The 19,263-nt window shown below is 41.9% G+C and overlaps 1 protein-coding gene across 1 annotated transcript; it reads right to left on the bottom strand.

Annotated features, from left to right (window-relative positions):
* Nucleotides 1-5,002: 5,002 nt before the first annotated feature.
* MAGIX (MAGI family member, X-linked) lies at nt 5,003-18,295 on the bottom strand. The gene is made up of 6 exons (XM_070934450.1): nt 18,178-18,295; nt 13,606-13,755; nt 13,317-13,399; nt 10,650-10,793; nt 8,190-8,328; nt 5,003-5,487 (listed from the first exon to the last, which is right to left on the bottom strand). The coding sequence occupies exons 1-6, from the start codon at nt 18,224-18,226 to the stop codon at nt 5,003-5,005; spliced, it is 1,050 nt and encodes a 349-aa protein (XP_070790551.1). The 5' UTR covers nt 18,227-18,295.
* Between the last annotated feature and the right edge of the window lie 968 nt (nt 18,296-19,263).

The following is a 19,263-nucleotide window of genomic DNA, read 5'->3' as shown; positions in this document are numbered from 1 at the left end:
GTCATGTTTTGATCAGATCAGAATCTATTCCAACTCACTAACACAATTATATTTTGGATAAATAAACCACAGAGCTGTAGATCCATGTGACAAAAAGAAGCTATTAAGGGGATCATAATTCTTGCCTCACTAGTTAACCCATATTTAAATGTCCATTTAAATGCAGCCTCTACAGATTAATGGATCGATACTTGAACTGGTTAAAAGGTGTTAATTAAATTAATTCAATAATGCATCTTTCTTTAAAATGGGTTATATTTGCCTATTATATTTCTTCCTGTCATATTTTGTATAGAATCATTTGAAGTCCCAAGCAACAATGTTTATTTTGGAATGTTGGTTTATTATTTACAGTGTAAAATAAATTCCCCATTCACTTCAGCTCAATTCTTGGAAGTCCACAGAGTTTCTTTTGATGACCCTATCGTACTGATTGAGCATCAACTTCTGAGAAGCTTTTTTAACTTCCCAGTTTAATTTGCAGCCTTGAGAGTTCTAGACTGTACCTCCATCCCAATATTAAATAGAGCCGAAGTGTGATGGTTTGTGGGAATGACCTTGGGAGACAGGAGGAAGAGATGCAAGAGGTATCTGTCCCCAGAAGGAAAAAGAGCATGGGAAGCATTTCAGAAAGAGACCCTCTCTAGTTTTCCAGAGAGGAAAGGAGGGGAGAAATACTTTTAGACTAGCAAGATTCCGTTATAATAAGATAAGAGCTAGTATTCATTGTTGTGCTTTTTATTTGGATTTCCCACAAGGCTAATAGTAGGCAAAAATCAGGTGATGTCACCTGTTGAGACAATTTACTCTACAGCCTTCTTAAAAGGGCAAGTTATAATAATGAAGGCTGTAGAACTGTATCCATCAAGGATCCACATCAGCGAAGAGCCTGGAGGTGACACTCTCTTTAGCTCTCTTTCAGAAATTCTCCTGGCTTGAGTCACAGTTTCCTGAAATGTACACATTGCCCCCACCCTTCATGTAAAGCTATGCTGGACGAACCAATCTGTGATGTGGTAGGCTGAAGACTTTCCCATAACAAATCCACCAGCCGGGAGGTTCTCAGCATTGGGGCTTGAAATAACAGGTCGGCTGCTTTCATAAGAAGATTTACTGTTGGTAGAATATACCAGCTGCTGGCTAGGCAACATGAAGCTTGCGTTCCATTACATCTCAGGAACAGCAATTTGGGCAAAGCTGTTATAAAGTAACAAATTATTCAAAACTCAATCAGTGGAAACACTTCAGATTCTGAGAAGATCCTTCCAAATTATGCCTTCTCTGGAAATTGTGGTTGCTTACTTCATTGGCACCTCACATGTTGTTGTCTTCATTCTAGAAGATCCGCCCACAGTATGAAGCAACTCTCAGGCTTCCACATTTTTATGAGTAACTAAACATCCTGGAGAAATGTTGTTTCTGTTTTGAGAGGTGCATGGAGGTACATTGGTTGCTTTTTCCTCTGGTTCAATCTCCTTCTATTCCAGTGAATAAACACCCAGAGGCTTCATTCCCCCATGGACTACCCATGGCATTGGGTTCTGCAGTAAAAGGGAAGGATGCCAAGAATGCACAAGAGTTTCCCATGAGGCCAGGAAGGAAAGATAATCTGCCAACTGCTAGCCACTGAAAGCTAAGTTAATAATTGCACATGCATACTCCCAGAGGAAGGAAACTCTTTATTTGTATAGGGCAGCAAAGGAAGGAAGAACCTGCGTTAGCCCTGTGTATATATGTTGATTCTTAGACTTTGCAGCTGGGCTGTGAGGTCAGTCTCCAAAGCTGTGAGAGCAAACACGATTCCATCTCTTCCTAAAGAAAAGCATCTCAGCACTCCAGCATCTTGATTGGGCATCTTTCACTGTACAGAGATAGAGGCAAATCTTCAGGATGCATCTGTACACCAATTCTGCTGCCTAGATTTTGTGCCAAGATTTTGGAATGTATATGTCCAGGTATAAAATAAGCCCTTTCAGGCAAATTAGTAGGTATTTTTTTATTGTGCTTGATGCATTTTGCTACTTCTATTGAGACCAGGTGAAGAATTGTGCAGGCAGAAGCTCCATCCATTACTATTTGAAATCCTATACATTGCTGCCCTTGTACTGTTGTCCATGTCTGTATGATGTTTAGACTCTAGAGTCCACTTTACAGTTTCAAGGGCTGAACTTCTGCACTTCTTTAAAACAGAGCAGGTTGTAGCAAGATGCTGTATATGTCTACACTGCGATAGTGTAAATCTTGGGATATGATCACCTCAATGTATAGAATGAATTCAAACTTTGTATGGGTTCATTTTCATCGAGCAGAAAAATTAACACAATAGATATCCAGATAGGATGCTTGTGTGCATAGGAGTCCCAGTCAACCTGAATCATCCAGAAATCTATGCAACAAAACAGCTTTCTGTAAATGTAATTAATGCAGATGCACATTCCCACATGCAGCAGGATCAATTGTGCCAATATGGAAATGCCTGTTCCCATTAGTTGACTGAATACCAAAGAATTATATTTTATTTTTGTCTGTGTGGGACATCTTATCCACTTGGCCCCATCCAGCCCATGCTACACGTTCACTAGAAGCAAGTACAGATTTTCAAACCTTAAAAAGAATGTTTGCCGATTCAGAACATGTAGCTTGTGGAAGCAAAAGTAAGCCAACAAAAGCACTTTTAAAAATCAGAATCTTTTAATGTATAATAATTATTATAAGATTTACTTTAAAAAATAATTTGCTTTCCATAACTGCCCTGCACTAAAGCTGCTTCCTCACTGTCTTTTCATCTCCAGTTAAAAAGCCAAAAAGGCACCTGCAGAGTTACTTAGAAACCCTGACCCTGTTTGACCCTGTCAAGTCACTTGTGTGTCTACAACCAGCAGAAGAACCAGCTTCAATGTTTCATTCCAGAAGAACTTCTAAGGATGGGTAACCACGCCCGTGTTGTTCATTACTTGACTCTGTGGGTGAATTTCAGACTCGACCTTCATCAAAACAGCCAACTTCTGTAAATGCACTACAGAATCAGATCCTATTGGGGTTGAGGGATGTGGTTTCCCTCCAGATTGGTAAACTAGCATTTCTTTGCACAGGAAATGTGGGTGGCAGTTTTGTATGATAGCTAGCTTCTGAAACCTTGCATGGTGTGCCTTCTGAATGCAAATTGATTGAGTTCTTAGATGGCTCGTGGCTTTGGCATGCAAAGCAACATGGATCTGCATGTACCCATGAGTGATTCCTGAACTTTGTGAAGCACAAGCCCAGCCAAATGTTCATCTATATGCATCTTGCAGACACATGCACATTTCACATTGGATCATGTTTGCACGCTACATGCAATGCACATGATATCTCCCACATCCCAAGAGAGAGAAAGAGCACAAGGCAGAATTGTATGCCTGCATGTCTAAAGCTTGGGCCAACATCTGACCTCCCCAGTACGCTGTGATGAGTCTTCTACGTCAAAGGAAAGAACCGAGTGGTGAACAGTAGATCTGATGAGAAGCAAAGGACTGTCAATCAAGTAATTTAGATCAAAGGGTTTTTTTTTTCTTGCTTTTACTGACACTGCACTTCCTGCTCAGGAAATGTTAGAGATGCTTTGTCTAACTTCCTCTTGCCACAATCCTTTGCCAAGAGAAACTCCACACCTGCTATGCTTTTTCAGCACAGAAACCCACAACAGACAGAAGCCAAACAAACCATGCTAACAGGGCCATGGTGCACCTGTGACTGGCTGAGGCATGCTGAAACTGCCTGCTGGACGGCAATCGAACCAGAGGGGCACAGCCTGATATGAATCCCCTCCAGCACACGAATCTTGTTTGCTTTATGCACACAGGAGGTTGCATGCTCATTCATTTGGCTATGGCTGCCTCTAGCAGAGTAGAGACTATAACTGCCTTCTGTGTGGCTGAGGAGAAAAAGGTACCCTGGCCTTTGTAGTTCTCAACTTGAGTGACCAGTGGAACAGAATGGACAAAGAGGATTGCAGGCCACCACAGCAAAAAGAGTGATTGTGCTATATTGGATGGAGAGAGGGTGGGTGGATGGCGGCGGCGGCAGCAGCAGCCCCTCTACTGCATGGTCATGAAAGATAAGAGAGGGAGGGAAAAACACTTGAACAGTGATTTTTAATGCTCCAGAGAAGCCTTCCTTTACCGGTGCCTGCTAGATATTTAAAGGTTCCTACTTTAAGAATTCCCCACCGTTAGGAATTCTCATGTTCTGACACATTTGGAAAATACCAGGTTAGGTAAGGCTGCTCCACAGACTTCCTGAGAAATCAGGAAACGATTAATCAGTGAAAATTAATATACAGCAGCAAAATTCGTACAAAATACCCACCGACTCAGCTTCCCTCCAGAAGGCTGTTACAGGCGAATCTAGGGCATGTTTGTAGGATAGAGTAACTCTTAAACCCAGCTCCATGTAAATTCACTGAAATGGACACTGGAATCCCCGTAGGTTGCAGAATATTTTGCAGACGTTCCAAAATCCACCTTGGGCAGAACAAAATGAGCAATAAACTGCTCCACAGGTAACTCACCTGCCAATAGTGGTCTTCTTTCTCATTGGAAAAACACCTGATAAATCTCAGGAGCCCAGGGTTTCTACAAATGTCATTTTAAAAGCACTGGCTTTAGAAAGCTGCAGACCACAAAGGGTTGGAAATTGTAGCAATGGAAACACCATCACAGTTCTTGGGAAAAGGGAATGGCGGCCAGAGAATTGAAAATTCTGCTGCCCAATTCCAGGAGAACTGCACGAGGTGGCTTCTGAAAGCTATCATTGCATAGTGTGGTTGTGAGGAAATGGGATGGGGAGGGCGAAATGAAAAAATGCCTTTGCATAGTGTGAGTGGAGGAGAAGACCCTGAACAAAAACAAACACTGGAAAGGAGAATATGGCCTAATCCAGATGGAGATGGCCAGTGCCACTAACCACTGCCAGGCACTGTGTAGTTCTTAACATGATTGTACTGAGCCCAACATTGCTTGGCTTAACTCCGCCTCTTTACCTCCATGCCCTTTCCTCTCCCTGGGTTGCCCTTTTGTACTTCGTCCTCTCCTTGGCCCATACAGACCCCCCAGAGGGCCCGGGACAGTCGTTCCTTACTGGGTACTAGCCAAGGCCCAGGGACCAAGTCTGACCGCAATTTCCTGCTAGGCCGGGGAGAAAGTAGCTTGTGGCTCTCGCTCTCCCCATTGGTTCCCTGCTTATAAGGCCTCCAACCCTGTTCTCTGTCCTCTTCTTCCTCTCCCTGAGCCTTGCTGGAACTCTGGTGCAACTGGCCAGACTGGTGGGCTTTAGGGAGCTGCTGCCTGACGTTGCAAAGTGCTGCTTCTCTGTCATCTCCATCGCCGAGGTTCTGTCCCACATGCTGGGAGACCATGGACCGGTTTGGTTTCCTGTGCCGGTGCCTGGCTTTGTCCTCAGCCTCTAGCACCTGCTGTGTCTTGGTGGAGCTCTGGCTGAACACACGATCTAGGAAAAACAGGAGATCAGTGAGTAGAACAAAAGAGATCTGGTTTGAAGAAAGAGCTGATAGGACAGGCCCCAAAGAACCAAATGCTATTGCAAGCTCTCTACTGTGTCTAAGTATTGGTTGACATTAGATTATAGAAACAGTGACATTCTAGTCAAGGCCAAATAAAAGTGGAACCAGGGTAGGGAGTTATTGGTAGAGAGCTATTGTTGGGTGAAGCCAGGGCAAAATGGACTTTACTAGATTCTTAGGTACCTCAGGATAACTTTTCTAGAAGAATAGAATTTATTGGCTGAACAAATAGACTCAAATGTGCAATAGTTGGCAACCATATCTACAATTTACAAGTCTAGACTATTCAAGATGTTGCTAAGGAATGCCTTTCCTCTGAACTTTCAGGGGGAACAACTGCTTCCTGGACTATTCCAAGAGACCACTTGCTCTCTGATTTCCAGAATACTTGTCTCTAGAAAGCCCATGGGTTAATTTCTGTCAGGAAAGGAATTTGATCTTTGGAAATGATTTCCCTGATCAAGATTCATTCAACTATGATAGTGGACAATATGTCAAACAATCATAGCTGCCTTTTGGCCCTTGGCACTTCAGGAGAGTAGTATACCAAATGTCTGCCTTGGGGAGCTAACACAGATCTCTTGTCTGTGATTATATGATTATATTTCCTAACATACTAATACATGGAAAATGAATTCCAAATAAATAAGTGAAAAATTAAAAATTAGTAATTACAAGCAACGATAGCTATGGGGCACAGTATAAAATATCTAACTTCTGCATTACAAAAGCTTAATTGATTCTATTTGTCAGGGTAATGATGATTTAATAGCTGACCAGCTGCTGTAATGTTGTAATGCTGTAATACTGAAATGATGATGCAATGAGAATGAGTCAGCAGGGTTCTTTAACTGTTATCACTTTAAGAGGCTGTATATATAAGAGAGGCCCTGTGAGAGTGTCCCTCTCTGTGTGTATGCTTCTATGCTATAGTTGATGATTGATTGCCTGATTTTGCCTAGTATGTGTATGTATATATTCCTTGTAGATAAACCACTATTTGAAAGACAAACCTCTGTTTACTGTATTTTGCTCCTGGGTTGTCTCAAGATAGTCATACTGTGTGCACTCTGACCACTATTTATCAATCTTTAATGCAGGGTCCTGTTGTCCCAGGTCCTTCAAATCCTATCCTCTATTTTTGAAGATGTTACGGTATCTACTATTGGCCCTAAACTTTAAATTTGATCTCCACAATTCTAATGACTAGATAGCTGCTTTTAAAGAAAGCAAACACTAGAATTGATGGTAAATTTATTCTAAAAATTTATTTCAGCACAGAAGTCTGTGGGCAATCATGGTTTTTTAACCACTGTAAATTCTAATTAATCAGCATTGCACGTTTTGTTGCTAACATACAAAGCTGATATTTTTAAAGCTCTGTCCTGAAAGAGGGGAAATAAGTTTAATCAGACTGCAATCCATGTTTCTCCAAATAAACTCCGCTGCCTAAAAATATCACATCTGTCTTCTCAAGTGGCTTATGTGGCTATTGCTCCCTTTCTATTGCTATGCAGAATTGTAGAATGCACAAGCATTGGAGTAGGCTTCTTTGGGATAAAAGCTAAGAAAAGAAATCAGGGAGACTAAGGGCGGATTTTAAATGGGGGAAGGGAACAGGGGAATGAGGGTTGGCTTCAATAGGATCATCTTCCCCTACAGAAAGAGATGGGAGCTCCCTTATCACATGCTAGCTTGGATGTGATTCCCCAGGAAACCAAGGAAGAGATGGGGGAGTGGCTGAGTGGTAGGGTTGGTCCCACTGGGGGCTGGGCACCCACCATTTATGTTCGACCCGTCCCACGAGGCAGAAGCAGGGTTCCCCCCGGGGGGAGTTGGTCACGCAGAGAGCCAGGCTGGCCAGCAGCTGCCCTGTGGGGCGGAGACAGATAGAGACTTGGGGGGGTGAGGAAGTGGCAGGAAAATCACAAGGCCAGCACAGATCAGGAAGGCGGGGGAGGGGGGTGTATGAAGCCAATCACAGACCAGAAAGGTTAAGATGAAGTTGGCACAGATTAGGTGGGAAGAGGGAATCAGACAGTATCATGTGCAGGTTGGGTTAGTGCATGGAGGGTTGGACATACGAAGGGCAACGGGGCAGGAAAGAAAAAAGAAGAGAAGAGAGGGGTGAATATTGAAGACCCAAAATCTGCTCCTGCAAAGGACCTTCAAAGGAAAAAGGCAGCTAAAGAGGCTTTGGGGGAAAATACTAATTGCATGATTTGTTGCTCTAGATTGTAACTCCTCTCTTAAATCAGAGAAGCCTAATGCCCTCTTCTCCCTCTGTTTATTTCTGGGGTAAGAGTCACCAGAATATCCTGCCATTCAATAAAGATTGAAAAAAGGACATTGTAGGTCAATCCCTCTGGACTGGAACCTATGCCTTAGCACATTTGTGGCATTAGCACAAAGATGGGGAACTATGGCCCCTTTATCATTTGTGGACTTCAACTCCCAGAATTCCTGAGCCAGCCACGCTCAGGAATTCTGGGAGTTGAACTCTACAAGTCATAAAAGAATCACAGTTCCCCACCCCTGCATTAGAGCAAGATATTTAGCGCAAAGCAGATGATTTCTTATTTAAGGAAGGAAGGGAAGAGAGGAGAGGCCAGAAGAGACGTGGACGTACCATAGTCGGGGATGAATCCATTGCCCCTCTTCAGCACCAGTCGCATTCGGCTCCCACCGCTGCGGATGTGTTCCACCGCCTGTGCATGCGTCATTCCTGCTGTGGACTCCCCGTTGATTTCCACCAGCTGGTCGCTCACCTGTCACAGTGTTTTAGCATGAAAAAGCCACCATCCCCACAAACAGGTTGCGGGTGTGTCTGAGTTTTCCCAAAGCATTTCCATGTGTTTTCAAGCTTTTAGTCACAAATATCGAAAGCTACAGTAGAACATACAGGTAGTCGTTGTTTAGCAACTGCCTCTTTTAGCAACTGTTTGCAGTTGCAACAGTGATGGGGGGGAAAACCCCCACTTTCAATCAATGCTCACATTTATGACCATCACAGGTCTGTAAAGCAGCTTTAGATCATAAGCGCAGTTGCAGTTTCACTTACTGATCGCTTTGCTTGACAACTGAGTGGCTGGTCCCAATTGTGGCCACTAAACAAGGACAACTTGTATATTTTTTGTCAGAGTCTGCAGTGGATATGAAATTCTTGGATTTGTGCATTAAATACCCAGAGTTGTATTGACAGAGAGCTCAAACTTCTTTTGCTTATTGCAAAATTATTCTAGAATACATTGGGAAGACAAATATATTACCCTTGTATTTCAAATGGAAACTTGTGGAATAATTACTTCCTTAAAACTACTTAGCAGTGATAAGTAAAGTAAGGTTAAAACTGGCTATGGCTAAGATTAGAAACTGACTCGCAAATCATATTCTTAAAATAAAACTTCAGATTATACCATTAAACATACACCTGGATTATCGAGTGGAACCATAAAACAAGAGAATCTGATCAAGTGATATCAATCATCTGATAACTCTTTGGGGGCTATTAAGCTGCTGCTGTTGCTAGGAAGGGCCCAGAAGCCAACTCTTGTATTTGGTTGGTGAATATTGTGTTAGAAGTTATAATGAAAAGTGAGTGAAATGTGAATTGGGTAAATGAAGGTTATATATTTATTCATTTCTAGGTACCAGGCAGTATATATTCCATCTATTAAAAGAAAAGTATAAGTTTTTAAAGATCCAAATTAGCTTCAAGGACTTGCATGCTTTTGTGTGTGATATAGGGTGCCATAGTGATAATCCTCAACAAAGAATTTCTGCTCACAATCTGCATCAAAGACACGAATTCCTATCTTTGACATCCCTTTTTGTTGGAAGAAAATTGGGAAATATGCTTGTGTACAAGCACAGAGTTATAAGGGTGCCTTAAACTGTTCCAGTGTTTCTATGAATGGGCAGATCTCTTACATCCTGAAGAAGAACAAATGGGGTCTAAAGCAGAGGTGAATCTAAAATTTGTTACTACCGGTTCTGTGGGCGTGGCTTGGTGGTGGGGGTAATGTGACTGGGTGGGCATGGCCAATTTTTTTTTTTTACTTTTAAAACCAAGAGGTTGTAAAAAAATGCTTTCAAAAGGCTCTGACGATCCCAGCTGAGTTGCCTGATCAGCAGAGACTTTTTTTCTTTTAAATGCCTCTGCCGATCAGGCAACTCAGCTTGGATCGTCAGAGGCATTTAAAAGAAAAAAGTTTTTTTTTCTTTTAAAAGCCTTTGATGATCCCAGCTGTGCGATCATCAGAGGCTTTTTTTTTTTTACTTTTAAAAGCATTTTTTCGGCTGAAGAGGTTGTAGAAAAAATCCTTTTAAAAGTAAAAAAAAAAGCCTCTGATGATTGTGCGACTCAGCTGGGCATGGGGGGGGGGGGGGGGGGAAACAGGGATTTTTGCTACCGGTTCTTGCAAACCAGTAGTGGAAATTTTGAGTAGTTCAGAGAACCGGTAAATACCACCTCTGCCTGACTCCACCCCCAATCTATTCGTTGCCTCCCGAGTCCCAGCTGATCGGCTAGAAGGAAAAAAACTGTTTAAACTCTTGCTGCGGCACTTCAAAGGGCCAGCCTACAGCTGATCAGCGGTAAAAGGCAGTGTGGTGGTAGACCAGTGCGCTCCAAAAACAAATGGGTAGACCGGAACACTCCAAAAGCAAATGGGTAGACTGGTACAGCTCTGCAAGCAGTTAAAAGCCTGGTAGACCAGTACCTCTGCTAAATCTTAAGGAATTGTCATATGACCATCAGACCATGCCCACAAAATAAGCCACGCCCACAGAACCGGTAGTAAAAAATTTTAGAACCCACCCCTGGATATATACATATGTTCCCTTGCCAAGTAATTTAAGACTAGATGGCTGTCTGCTATACTCGATCCAGCCTATGTTCTAGAATGCTAGATTGTACAACAGCTAAGGCTTCAGGAACATGTGTGTGTGTGTGTGTGTGTGTGTCAGAGAGAGAGAGAGAGAAAGTCATTTTCATCTGCAAGTCTCAACAAGTCTTCTAAAACCGATCCACCTCTGCCTGGCCTCAGCAACTTTGCATTGGTGCTCATTTCCTGAGAACATCACATACCTGAATCTTGCCACATTGCTGGGCTGGCCCACCTTCCATAAGAGCTAAGACATAGATGTCCATATTATATTCACTTCCGCCCCTTAGACTGAATCCGAAGCCGCTGGGTCCTCGTAACAGATCCACTGAATACTGGCCAGACTCCTGTGAAGCAGGGAGAGATCACAATCCAGAGAAGGCTGCTGATCCAATGTCTTTTCTTAACAACAGCAACCCACAGAAAAACTATGTGAATAAGAAAATCATTTTAGGGGCCAAACTATCTTTTGCAATGGAAAACACTGAAGTATCCTGCAATCTGTACATTCACAACAAACATTCAATATAAGTAAGGAAAACATTGTCTGTAGGCAAAAAATAATCATGGAAGTGTCGATAGTTACATCTTTCAAAATTAAAAAAAAACCCATTTTTACTGCTATACTGTAAATAGGCTAAAACTGTGTTTCTCAACCTCAGTAACTTTAAGGTATGTGGATTTGAACTCCCAGAATTTCCCAGCCAGTATTCTGGGGAATTCTGGGAGCTGAAGTCTACTCATCTTAAAGTTGCTGAGAAACACTAGGCTAGAACCCACACCTCACAGGAACTGTACATCATCTGATTATTCCCAGGATTCTGAGCAGGATTTTCACATTTAGTGAAAAATACCATTTGGTATGCTTTAAAATGGAAAAGAACATCATCTGTGACAACAGAATTATATTTTTATTTTATCAATTCGTTGTTTTAAAAAAACCCTGCTCAACCTTAAAGATTCTAGATTGGTTGAGGTGCACTGCCAATCAACATTTAATGCTGGAGCCATATGTGAATGATACTAAGGCATCTGAGCTGGGTTACAATTGAACATAAATTACCAGGAGTTTCCTCATCTTAAATAAAATCTGATCTGAATTACAGGATAACAACTTTAATACCCTTTATTGAATTACACCCATTTACTTTTCTGTCTCATGCAACACAAGAGAAAGACAATATTCAACCAATGTAACAAGGAAGTGGTTGAGTCCTAAAGACACATTCTGGCCCACCGCAAATAAAGGAACAAGCATTCCTTACAATTAACCGGAGACCACAAACACCAATCAGGGAAATGAATTGCGTCTGACTGACTACAGAGTTTACAGAGCCACTGTCAACTTCATGCTGCCTGACCAGCAGCAGGCAGCAAGCCTCCATGTCTGTCTGTCTAGACCAGTGGTGGGTTGCCCCCGGTTCGGATCGGTTCGCAAGAATCAGTAGTAAAACCGGCGGGAGGCTCCGCCCATTGACCCGGATGTCATCATAGGTAATCTGCGCATGCAGGCGCGATGTGAACTGGTAGTAAAGGTAAGTAGAACCCACCCCTGGTCTAGACTCTATAAGTTATCTTAGCCTTCCCCAATGTATGCTTTCAGATGGATTGGGAATACTAAAACTCTCAGGAATAGTGGATTCAAAACATTTGAAAGGAATCAAGCTGGGGAAAGCTGAGCCAGAAATCTGGATTTCTCACTTAAAAATGTAATGGATTCCTAGAAACAAGCCAAGTTAAAAATCCAAGTGTCTACACAGAATCTCAGACTCAATGGAACAGGCTAAATGTGTAACATAGGTTGTTGGAAACTTTTAACCTAACCTAACATTTACTGTGCTTCCCATAGATTCTTAAGTTTTACTGAATCTTTAGAAGAAATTGCTGCAGGGATGGTTGGGAAGCATTTGAGAACTCTCTTCAAGGTTGTCCACAGAGGAGGATAGTGGTTGTGCAGCCCAAGGCCTTCATGCAAAAAAAGGGTGTGGTTTGGTTAAAAAAGATAAGGCCATCATCTTGATTTTGAACACCTTCTGTTACACCTCTTTTTGGCAACCCCTCTTTTGATTCCTTGCATCTCTTGGGGTTCACTTGCTATTCTACATTTTTAAGAACAACATAGAATTATTCCTTCCGACCACAAGAACACATTTCAACACCTTGACCAATCTACTCTGCTTTTTCCCCTCACACTTACTCTACTGTTCCCTTTCTGAAGAAACTACAGGTACCATCCAACTCTTCATCATCCTCCAGGTTGACCAGTCACCCGTTCTGAATCTCCTGACTGGTTGGCAGATGGGCATCTTGTTCTACCCCTTCTCTCAGATTGTGGCAGTTATTGGCCGTGGAGGAGGAAGAGGTGTGCCTGTGGCACAAGGACAGCTAATCCTGAAGTGGAAAGGCTAGTGTGGGCAGAACCAGCATGTTGCAGGAGATGAGGTAAGTCCTAGTAGAAGCAGCCTGCAGAAGAACCCTTCCAGATATCTCTAACTCAGCCTCACCTCTATTTTCCTCAGAGGAGTTTGGAAGCACCTTTTCTAACTGGCAAATTTTTATGAAAGGGCATGAGCTTTCATGAACCGTAGCTCCCTTCCTCAGATGCTGTCCTCCTAAGTTGCGGGGCAAATAAAAAGTGTCAGGCTCATAAGCACTTATTGTATATTGCAGAAAACCTGTTTTGCAAATGTTCATGAAGAGAACCATAGCTCACGAAAGCTCATACCCTTTAATGAAATGTCTTAGTCCACAGAAAATGCTAGTAGACTCCTCCTACAATCCCTATTTTCCTCCTGTCCTTTGCCAATTTAACATGCCAACCTTCCTTGGCCGCACCCTCGTCACCATGCTGGGTTCTGGCTCTCCAATACCTGAGGCTGAGTGAGGTGAGAGTTGGGACTCCATGGACATTCCCCGACTTCGATATCAGCAGAGTTTAAATCACTGGAAACTCCTAGAAGCAAACAGACAGAATCAATTTCGGGAAAGGACTCTCTGCTACCCCATGTTTCCTTTTGTCTTTACTCCAGCCCATCAGCTCCACCAGCACCACTCCACCTCCTCTTCCTCCTTCCTTGGGCCTCGGCTTCCACTTCCCCGTCTGGTGTCCCCTTTCCCCACCACCCAATTCTTTCCCTATTCTTCCCTGGGATCACTCACCTGCCTCCTTGCGATTCCGGATTTTCATGCGTACCCGGTTCCCCGCCTGCCGGAAGACACTCCCAACTTCACTATGGGTCAGCCGAGCTAAGAGACCCGTGTCTTCCTGATGAGAGGGGCTCTCTTTGTGATGGGGCCCCAGGGAACTGGCTGAGAGGAGAGAGCAGATGGATCAGTAAGGGAGGATGGCAACACACATATTTTGTTTCCAAATGTTGATAAATGGAGGATGATCAAGGGGAAAGTAGGAAGTTAACATTTATCTTACAATGTTTTTAGTAGTTTTTTTTTCTTTTGTATTTTTAAACTACTGAAGATTTGGGCACTTAGCCCAGACATTTATATTCTTAAATTACATTGTTAAAATTGTTTAATATACTTATATGCAACTTAATAATTTCTAGGATTAATTTCTAATCAAAGATAAACAGACTGTGCAATCATGTTAATTCCTCTGACCACTTAGAGATATTTCTGTATAATTATTTTTTCATTTTCTTCTTTTTACTTGTTAGTTCTATTTTTTTCTTTTAAAGCAATTAATACATGAGGGAAAAAAAAGTGAAGATGGAAAAAAATCCTGCTAAACTTGTAAAAACAGTCAACCATTTCAGATCTGGAATACTACTTTAGTCAATTCAATGATTCTTTCATACATTTGTATAGATGTACTGCTGCTGCGTGTGTGTGTTTCTACATCACATGACAATCCAGAGTTCTAACCCATCTCAAAAAGGAATATACATCTTCCCAAAGTGAGGATTTGGTGAAACCTTTGAAATTGTATGACCTGAATTTGCTAGATTGAAAGCATGGAAAGAAATTCCCTGCAGAAATTTTTGAGATGCAGGAATGTTATCAGATTCTGAAACAAGCAGCTCAGATCTTGTCAGGGAAATCTAAATACAGGTAACCCTCGACATTCATTCCCTGACTATTCGAAGTTACAACAGCACTGAAGAAAGTGACTTGCAACTCTTTTTCATGCTTACAACTGTTGCAGTATCCCCATGGTCACATGCTCAAAACTCAGATGCTTGGCAACTAGCATTTATGACGGTTGCAGTCCCCTTGATTGACAAGCAAAGTCAACAGGGAAACAAGATTCACTTAACAACTGTGATACTAACTTAACAACTGCAGTGATTCACTTAACTACTATGGCAAGAAAGCAGTGGTGAAATCCTCCGCGGGTTGCCACCAGTTTGCTGCCCGCACTTGCGCAGTGTGTGCCAAACGCATGCTGCACTCATGCATGCAGTGTGCGCCAACCGTGTGCTGTGCATGCATGCTCAGTGCGTACCAAACATGTGCTTCGAGTGGGAAAAGCAGCCATTTGAAGGTAAGTAGAACAGCGAGGGGAGGGAACAGCTGTGCTGCGCAATTTATATTCGCTAGAAAGCAAATATAAATTTCCTGCTTTCTAGCGAATATAAATCGCACGGCACAGCTGATCATCGGAAATACTGGTTCGGTATTTTTTTACTATTGGTTCTCCCGAACCGGTGCGAACTGGTAGCATTTCACCCCTGCAAGAAAGGTTATAAAATGGGGCAAAACTTACTTAACAACCGTTTTGCCTGTTATCTAGGTAATTTGGTCTGGTTATTTTTTTTTTTTACTTCTCCCTGAGGGGTACTATGCTGGGCCTACACCTCAGCTCTAGGCAATGTGAGCATCACATCTCCTATACCTCTTCTACTACTTGTAAACTGAAGCCTGGAGTAAAAAAGCACCCTTATGAGGCAGCAAAATTGCTTTCAGTCCCCTTCTAATTAAGTGCAGATTCAGGGGTGGGAACAAGGAATAATTAGGAGTCATGTCAGAAGATGTACATTATCTGTACATTTTTACAGGTTATGTTTTGTGTTTTTGCTTTTGCTTTAAATCAGCCTGCACAGACCAAGATGTTCCCCCATCCATCTGTTTGGGATCCTTGCCTAATCCCATGCTGCCCTGTTCCTACGCTCAGATATAATTTCACAAGCAATCTCCGGCCCTGACAACATCTCCACTGCTGCCTGGATATTCTGCTCTCTGTGGTCAAGAAAAAGACTAAATAATGCCACTATGACTTGTGTATTTTTTTTAAAACCTTCCTTCCAAATATATTGAACACCAGAGCTACTCTTGAAAGGGGAATAAGTATACCTAAAATGTCATTCCTTGTGCCGCATAATGAGGGAATCAGATACCTGCATAGGTGTTTATGTTTACCTGCCCAAACCTGAATATTTAACTTCACTGGGGCACTAGATGGGAGATTTCCACATCCGCATATTGCTGCTGAAATTTGCTATCTAGCAAGGAGATTGCCTTAATCTATATAGTTTCATTCACTCTTCTTAGCTCGTAGTAGCCTCAGAACATGAGATCCTCCAGAGTTGTGTGAGAAGTTTTATATCCAAATATATTTTATTCTTTATACTGTTCCATCTTCCCTTAAAACATTAACAGAATCCACAATGGTCTGAAAATCAGCGTCTCCACTAGGTAATTGACAGTCAATCTGAAACTAAATTAATCAAGTAAAAACAGCAAACGAGGGAAAATCCTTTGCCCAAACTTCCTCAAACTCCCAAATAATTTACCCAGACCTAATCCACATATCAAAGGATAAAGTCTGCAAACACAAATAGAGTTAATTAAGTCCCCCAGCAGAACTGCACGTTCACAAGAATGAACACCCCTCCCTCCCTCAAGTGTCATCCTAGAATCAGCATGTAGACCAGAGGTCTTCAAACTTGGCAGCTTTAAGACTTGTGGACTTCAACTCCCAGAATTCTCTGGCTGGAGAATTCTGGGAGTTGAAGTCCACAAGTCTTAAAGCTGCCAAGTTTGGGGACCCCTGATGTAGACACTTCCACATCCTGGACAAGCTCCTCTTATAAAGTCTACTGCCGTACCCCATTTTTCTGCAACTGCCCCTAAAGGCAAACTTTGCTTTTAGGAATAAATATTTCCTCACAGCTGTCTGGATCTCATTTCTATTTATTCTTGTGCAAACCCGGCTCGAGTTGGAACCCAAATTATTTCCTGACAGTTGTTTAGAGTGACTCTGTTCCTATGTACATAGCAGCTACCTTGGTGGTGCTTCCTGTAACCTATTTGTCTAGAATGCTCCTAAGTCTTAACTGCAGGAAAAAAAAAAAAAGAATCATGGTCGAATTGAACCTACAATTTATAAAACAAGGTTGGCTTGCTTTGACACATGATCAAAAGATAAGAAGAAAAACTGCAGCCCATCAGTTTCCAAAAAGATTTAAGGATTGTTCTAGATGAGGCTTTTTTTGTTGTTCGTTTATTTATTTATTTATTGGTTCGATTTATATGCCGTCCTTCTCCGGAGACTCAGGGCGGCTTACAATGCGTTAAGCAATAGCCTTCATACTTTTGTTTATATCTGCTTAGTAGGGCTTTCGGCCCCTCCTAAGCGGTGTTCTTTTTTATACAAAGTCAGCTTATTGCCCCCACAATCCGGGTCCTCATTTTACCTACCTCGGAAGGATGGAAGGCTGAGTCAACCTTGAGCCTGGTGAGATTTGAACTCGCAGTAATTGCAGGCAGCTGGCAGCTAAGTGCTACTTTAACAGCACTTTAGTCCGCTGCGCCACCAAGGCTCTTTTATGGTTTTTTTAAACAACAGATCCACATTGTCATGTCCTCCTTTTGCAAAGCCCCCACCTTTCATCATTTCCATCATTTTCCTTTCCAAAGAAAAACTGTTTAGAGGAAAAAAGATAATTGTTGCAGAATTCCTTACTTTCTTTTGATCAATAAGCTTAAGAACTCTCCACCTGAAAACCTATTCAGTGTTACCTTGGGGGGGGGATGCCTAAATCTCTTGCAGAAACACTGTGCGTCCCTCAAACAATTTGCTCCCTACAACATGCATCAAGCTGCAGAAACTGATTTGTTGATTCACTTGAATCTCAGAATCCACCAGCCAAAAGCAGATATAAAAAAAAAATATCCAAAATGAAACACTTAGAGAACTTGAGGTGTGTATGAGGGGGAGGGGCAATCAGGTGCACTTGCATTCTTACTTGTTTTCAAATTTAGAACCAAGCTCAGTTTTTTAAAAGTAAAAATCAGTTCCGGGTTTTCTTCTTTTTGGTACCTGTTTGGGGGTTTGCGGTGGGGTAAAATAAACCTGCTATTGCTGATATTTGGCCAATTGTCCGGCAATATGCCCCAAATCCCAATGAACTTTTTTCCCCTGCTACTCATTTACAGCTCAATACCCTCTGATCTTACAAAAGATCTTTACCTTCCTAAGATCTCCAGGGCATCCGAACTTTCAAACAAGCTGAATGATATCTACGCTAATAAAATAATTGCCTTTCTGATCATTTTGATAGTCAACAACCCCATAAGGATTTTAAAACAATATGCAGTTACCAGGAAACAGATCCTCTCCCTCCTCCTTCAATTTTAGTCTTAAGTAAGCTGGACTCCCTCAGGGTAAAAGAGAAAATAATCCTCCCCAATTTACCTTTCTATTTATCCCTTTCTCTCTCTCCTTCCCCCCCAAATCAACTACAAACAAAATGGTAGACAGTGGATATTTACGTTTATAGTCCTGGATTTGGCGTAGGAAGGTCTGAACTTGTTCAAACATTTTCAGGTAGAAAGGGTGACGAAACAATCAGGGAAGAAGTTAAAACTGGGAGCGGGTCGTCTCTCACGGCTGCGCCTCTTTGCTCTCCGTTCTTCTCTGACCCCCTCTCAGGAATTTTTCCCTTTGCCTGATAAACCAAGGACTTTCAGGGGAGGGAACGGAGTGGCTGACTCTTAACCTGTTCAGAACCAGGAGGAACAAGTTGCTCTGTGTATGTGGGTGTGGGTGTTTAAAAGAGTTGAACCCGGGTTATTTACTCTCACATGGAAACAAAATTAAGGCTTGTAATTCTCTAAACACAAGGTGAGTGACAGGTGCTTTCTCAAATGATTGCTTTCCCATTCAATTATTCAATCAAAAGACCAAGAAGATTGTTTACAAAATTACACTGACTTCAGACTTGATTCACCACTATGCTGGATTGCTTAGCATTCTTTTAATTCTCTTTCCTGCCCTCAATTTTGCGCACACAAAATTTAGAGTAATGTACATTTTGTCATGCCACGAAGAAAGAAAATAGATTTCTCCAGCCTAAACTCAAAAATCCAAGGGATACTTCAAAATTGATACATTTATTACTAAATGTCTTCATGGACTTGAATCCTATAATCATACATGTGCAATTTTTAAAATGTCACACGACTGGTGTTTTTCTAGCAACATAGCTATTCTTCTTGAAACTGAACAATGATTGTAGTACAGATACGTCGAAAGATGTCAGCCAGAGACGCTTGATATGACAAAGTTTGGCAACCTTAGGGTTTTTTTTTTTAAAGGTATTATTTTGAAAATGACAAATATGACATGGCATTTTTGATTGCTTTGTGCAAAGTTGTGGAGGTTCTACAGAACTATGCAATGGGAATAAATTATAATAAAATAATTATCATACCAGATACTGAAGCAAAAGCCCTCTTTTACTTACCGTATATACAGAATTTAACAAAGTTAAATCTATCACCAGAATATTTTCTCCCATCGAAACAGAGTCTTTGTGGTTTGAAGATTATGTTCCTTCCAGTTCCTAAATTTGTCCT

This window comes from Pituophis catenifer, unplaced genomic scaffold (assembly GCF_029215685.1).
Source record: "Pituophis catenifer annectens isolate HBS135680 unplaced genomic scaffold, rPitCat1.0.hap2 SCAF_2, whole genome shotgun sequence".
In the NCBI taxonomy this organism is placed as follows: domain Eukaryota; kingdom Metazoa; phylum Chordata; class Lepidosauria; order Squamata; family Colubridae; genus Pituophis; species Pituophis catenifer.
This window is presented reverse-complemented; position numbering and strand designations above follow the sequence as displayed.